This window comes from Hipposideros armiger, unplaced genomic scaffold (genome assembly GCF_001890085.2).
Source record: "Hipposideros armiger isolate ML-2016 unplaced genomic scaffold, ASM189008v1 scaffold_188, whole genome shotgun sequence".
NCBI classification, from domain to species: domain Eukaryota; kingdom Metazoa; phylum Chordata; class Mammalia; order Chiroptera; family Hipposideridae; genus Hipposideros; species Hipposideros armiger.
The window spans coordinates 1296165-1301739 of NW_017731538.1; the positions used below are offsets into that span (position 1 = coordinate 1296165).

General features: G+C 51.9%; 1 protein-coding gene across 1 annotated transcript; it reads left to right on the forward strand.

Annotated features, from left to right (window-relative positions):
• The first annotated feature begins 297 nt into the window (after positions 1-297).
• RASSF10 (Ras association domain family member 10) lies at positions 298-2143 on the forward strand. The gene has a single exon (XM_019652823.1). It carries the CDS (start codon positions 530-532, stop codon positions 2042-2044), a length of 1515 nt encoding a protein of 504 aa, XP_019508368.1. The 5' UTR covers positions 298-529; the 3' UTR covers positions 2045-2143.
• Positions 2144-5575: the final 3432 nt, after the last annotated feature.

The following is a 5575-nucleotide window of genomic DNA, read 5'->3' on the forward strand; positions in this document are numbered from 1 at the left end:
CTAGGCACGGGCTCCAGGCTCTGCAGCGGAGGGGTCTGTGAATCCTCCCTTGAGCTCACACGCAGCCTAGCGGCTAGTTAGCCTAAGGGGCCAAATCTCCCGACTGGGGACAACGCTACAGAGGGGCGGACTGGGCACGCCCCGCACAGCTAGGCTTTGAGGGGCGGGTCTGGGCTCTGAGCCTCCAGAGATCAGGCCGCCGCTCTGGGCGCTGGGGGAGGGAAGGGGAGGAGCCACGTGGGGAGGAGCAAAACCCGGAGGCCCCGGGAACCTTGGGCAGAGCCAGAGCCGCTGGAGCCCCAGCTCCGTAGCACTGCTCTTGGAACCGCGCCGTCTGTCCGAGCCCAGCCGCAGCCTGTCTAGCCCACGCGGGCGTTTTGCCTTCGGTGCGCAGCGGAAGAGAAGGGCCAGTGCTGACACGGGCTAGGGGCCCGCGCTCCTATCCTATCCCAGAGCTGCCCAGCTGCCGGCTGCCCCTGCCGCTCCAGCGGGGCCCAGCCCGACCTGCCACCTGCTTCCCGGTTGCGCCATGGATCCATCCGAGAAGAAGATATCCGTGTGGATCTGCCAGGAGGAGAAGCTGGTGTCCGGCCTCTCTCGCCGCACCACTTGCTCAGACGTGGTGCGGGTGCTCTTGGAAGACGGCAGCCGGCGACGACGGAAACAGCGGCGGGGCCGGCGGCGGGGGTCGGCCGGCGACCCGCCAGGCCCGGGGGAGCTGCCGAAATCCCTGGACGAGGACGACGAGGATGACGATGAGGATGAGGCGCTGCCGCCGGGTTTGCTGTGCGGGCCCCCGCAGTGCTATTGCATTGTGGAGAAGTGGCGGGGTTTTGAGCGCATCCTGCCCAACAAGACGCGCATCTTGCGTCTCTGGGCAGCCTGGGGCGACGAGCAGGAGAATGTGCGCTTCGTGCTGGTACGCAGCGAGGCGTCGCTGCCCAACACCGGTCCCCGCAGCGCCGAGGCGCGCGTGGTGCGCAGTCGCGAGCGCCCCTGCTCGGCCCGGGGGGTCCTGGCGCGGCCCAGCCTGGCCATGACCCAGGAGAAGCAGAGGCGGGTGGTGCGCAAGGCCTTCCGCAAGCTGGCCAAACTCAACCGGCGGCGCCAGCAGCAGCCGTCGTCGCCCTGTTCGTCCACTTCCTCGTCCACAGCGTCGTCCTGCACGTCGTCGCCGCGGGCCACCGAGAGTCCGTCGGTGGAGCGCATGGAGACGCTGGTACACTTGGTGCTCTCCCAGGACCACACCATCCGTCAGCAGGTGCAGCGGCTCCGGGAGCTGGACCGCGAGATCGATCGCTACGAGGCCAAGGTGCACCTGGACCGCATGCGACGGCACGGCGTCAACTACGTGCAGGACACTTATTTGGTGGGCGCAGGCATCGAGCTCGACGGGCCCAGCCGGGGAGAGGAGCCGAAGGCGGCGGCGGCCGCGGCGGCGCCGCCCCTGGACGGCGAGGCGCAGGCAGCGGCGCTGGAGGAACTGGCCCGGCGCTGCGACGACCTGCTGCGGCTGCAGGAGCAGCGGGACCAGCAGGAGGAGTTGCTCGAGCGCCTCTCGGCCGAGATTCAGGAGGAACTGAACCAGAGGTGGATGCGGCGGCGCAAGGAGGAGCTCGCAGCCCACGAGGAGCCCCTGGAGCCGGATAGCAGCCTCGACGGCGAGCTGCTGCTGGAGCAGGAGCGGGTCCGGACGCAGCTCAGCACCAGCCTCTACATCGGGCTCCGGCTCAACACGGACCTGGAGGCGGTCAAGTCGGACTTGGATTACAGCCAGCAGCAATGGGACAGCAAGGAGCTCGAGCTGCAGGGCCTTCTCCAGACTTTGCACACGTTGGAGCAGACGGTAGCGCCTGATGGGATTCCAGGCTCCTGCGGACCCTCGCGGGAACCCCGGCCTCAGGCCTGCGCTGAGGTGTGGGTGGACCAGGCCCGCGGACTGGCCAAGAGCTGCCCTGGCAACGACGAGGACTCGGACACGGGGCTGAGCTCTATGCACAGCCAGGACTCGGACTCGGTGCCTGTGTGCGAATCCCTTGTGTAGAAAGATAGAAAGAGCAGGGCCAGAGAGGGAGACGGGTGCTTCTCCCCTTCTTGTAGGAAGCCCGGGCCTGGCAGGCTCAGGGACTGGAAACCAGGCTGCGGGTGGCCCCCGAGTCCTGCCTGGCAGCAGCGCCCCGACGGGGCCGGAAAGGGCTCGGGGCGCCTGCCTGGCAGCGGCACTCCTCTGGCTCGCGGTGAGTGTAGAGGAGGGTGTGGGATGAGGAAGCCGGGTCTCCAATCCAAGCTCTTTTAGGGGAAGGAAGGAGGGAGGAGGTGAGAACCCCTTAAATTGGAAAACAAATGCCCCAAGGAAATGGACGTAGTCCATTTTCAAAATCAGAAAAAAAGGGCATGATGGAGATTTCACCACTCTTCTGTATGTGAAGGACTGATGGCAGCTAGAATTTTAGGTTGTGGCATAAAATGCTTTTAAAAGAAACACTTGGATGAAAAGGAAATTCCTTGAATGTTAATTGTGACTGTGAACGTGTTAAAACTAGCCAAAGAGGACGCACTGGTGTTGGTCTCAGCCTTACTTACATCTCTGATAAAAATCCATAGGCACTCAAATCCTGGCTGTTTACATTTCTGCAGATTTGGGAATTACCCATCTGCTAAGCTGTTTGCCTTCTATTTTCTTTCAAAGGCTGAACTGTATCGAAGTCTAAACCCGTATTATATGAGATCCTTTTTCCAAAATAACCTTTTATTATCACAAAAGCCATACGCAACCCTTTTGAGATAGATGCCAGACATAATCTTTGGTTAAAATTTAATCTGGGCTCTTTGGGATTTGCCCTGGCAAAGGTATGTGTGTTGTCCTTTCATTCATATTGCCACTTCATCCACTCAATCACTGTTACTTCATAAAAAATAAAGGGAAGTTCCAGGATTCAAGTTAAGTACAACTAAATTTGCTGTTGAATGAGCACTCCCGTTGAAACTAAGACTTGAAAGCAAAGCTCTTTGTTAAAAAGTTCAGCTTTTGAACTGAGATATATGATTAAAGCCAACCATGACCTCAACATATTTTACTCAGACCCAAGCCTACCTTCAGTATCTTTGGCCAGGAATTAATGTTACTTGTGCAAACCGAAATTGAGATAGTGTAAATATCAGGGTTTCCTAGATAAGGCCTGAAAAAGAAAAAAATGCAATCCAACATTGACTAGTACACCTTGAGTGAACAGTTAAACAACATTGCATGTAGCCATAGATAAAAGCATATCAAAGTGAGGTAATGACTTGATTTGAATTACTCATGTCTGGCTTGCACCTTTGCACACTCCAGGAGATGGAAGCGCAATCTCTCTCCCCTCTCTCTTCCTCTGTCTCTCTCTCTCTTTCTCTTTCTCTCTCTCTCTCTCTGGTGGGGACTCAATGTAATCGGTCCAGCTATTTCAATGAGAACTTATCAGTTGTAGCTAGTTGTTGTCCGTGTGGAAGGAGCCTGCTCTGCTGGCTGTGTTCCCTCTAGAGCTCAGTACTTCTGAGGAATGTAGGATCTAATCTGTCCTGAGGAGGTGTTAACAATGGGGTGTGTGTGTGGTGCCAGCCTGGTGCAGAAGCCTGGTATCAACCTAACTGAGGAGGGGCTGGCTCCAGTTTCAACCCTACATGTGAAGATAACTTAAGAGGTCCTGTTTTCTAGAGAGGTTTCTTTCCTTGGAGAGGTTCTTGGTCAGTGTATTGCCAGCGGGGGCCTGCTCATCTGACCTCCTCAAGCCATCTGGGCTGTCTCCTTTTGAGAGTCAGCCATCAGCCTCCCCGACCCCCACCGCCATGCCATTACAACATGTGTGGATATTTTCAAATTTTCAAGTAAAATGGGAATTAAAAGGCCGGTTTCTTAATTGATGTTTTCAAAAGGCATTAGCTGGCATAATTATGGTTTTTTAGTTTCGTCTGATGCAGAAAACATCTATGTATTTGGTTTGAGCATGATTAAAATGAGGAAGGGACCGTAAAAAACCCACTGTCCCTAGACAATCATTTGATCCCGTAAACACAAAGCCTAATGATAGCTTTCCTTTTGAAGCAGAGGTAAAATCCTCATTAGAGTGTGACAAACGCTACTTGTCTGAATGGTTTATGCTGGCAATGGGCTGACCTAGTGGTTTTAAAATTATTGTGCTTTTTTTTCCCCCCCAGGGTGGTAGGAGAGATGGTTCTTGGACATTCATTAACTCAAAAGAGAACACAGAAGTTGGCAGGACAGGGCTGCCTGACAGAAAGGGGCTGTTTTCCTTTTCACTATTATTATTTTAAACTTTGACAGGCTGCTGACGTCAGCAAATATGCCTGAAGGCTGTAAAGCAAATAAGCCACATCACAGGGAAGAAGGCCTGTGGGATTTTTTTTCTGGTGCCTTCTTTCCAGAACCTTCCTGCCTCTTGCCACCTGAAGATGCCTCTCCAGTCAACTCCTCAGGCACCAAGCGGGTTTTGTTTTATAACAAAAGGTCTGCCCATGTTTTCTTTTATCCAAATCAATTATATCCCCAAAAGGCACTCTCTGTGGGTAGGAGAAAGGAGACCAGGTGAGGGGAAAAGAAAGCAGGCAATGGTTTCTTTTACAAGCCTGAGAAAGGTGAAATATGGATATAAAAAAAGCACAAAAACAGCACCTGTGCCTAGAAAGTGGGTAATAAATGCTAGACATTTAAAAAATTTCGTTCACTTTTTTTATGATCATCATGGCACTAAGAACGAAAACGAATGCATGGCCGTGAATACACCAGCACTAGGATTTCAGTGCCCCTGGGAAAAGTAACCCCTCTCCTGTTCTCCAAGGCTATCAAATCCTGGGGAGGAGAGCAGGAAGCACAGCGGGCTTCTCACCAGCCAGCCCCATCCTTTTTAGGAAATAATACAGTTTATTGTATCTTATCTTAATTATCCCGTTCTTGGCTATCTGACCAAACCAAAAAGATTCCATCTGGCATTACTGTTTATTTCCTTATAAAACAAGATGCTGCTGCTACTACTGATGATGATGATGATGACAACTTACTAATTAGAAAAGTTATATACTTTGGTCCTTAAGATGGACCTAAAAACAACATAAGTAAAAAGAAAGAAAAATGACTCAACATCTTGTTACCAAAAGCTTACCACTACCAAAATTTGGTATATCTCACTCCAGATCTTTTGAATTGTGATTATTTCCTATTTTGCTTATTTTTTAAAATGTATATTATTTTAATGAGATTGCATACATGCATACAGGTTTTGACAGACTCCTGGTGAACGGCTCCATCCACCTGTTAGATGCACCACAGTGCATTGTAACTGTTCTACTGTTATTAAATTCCCGATATTTTTTACTGTTATAAAATAACACCGTGATAAGCTTCTTTGTGCACGTTTCCCTAATTAGGCCTCCCCCAATAAGGTAAGTTCCCAGAAAGAGAATTCTCAAAGAACACACACATTTGAATGCTTGATACTCAATTGCCAAATTGCTTTTCAAAAGATTTATTCTAATTATAATCTATGCATCCCAATGCCTATTTCACCACCCTTTGTCTTTC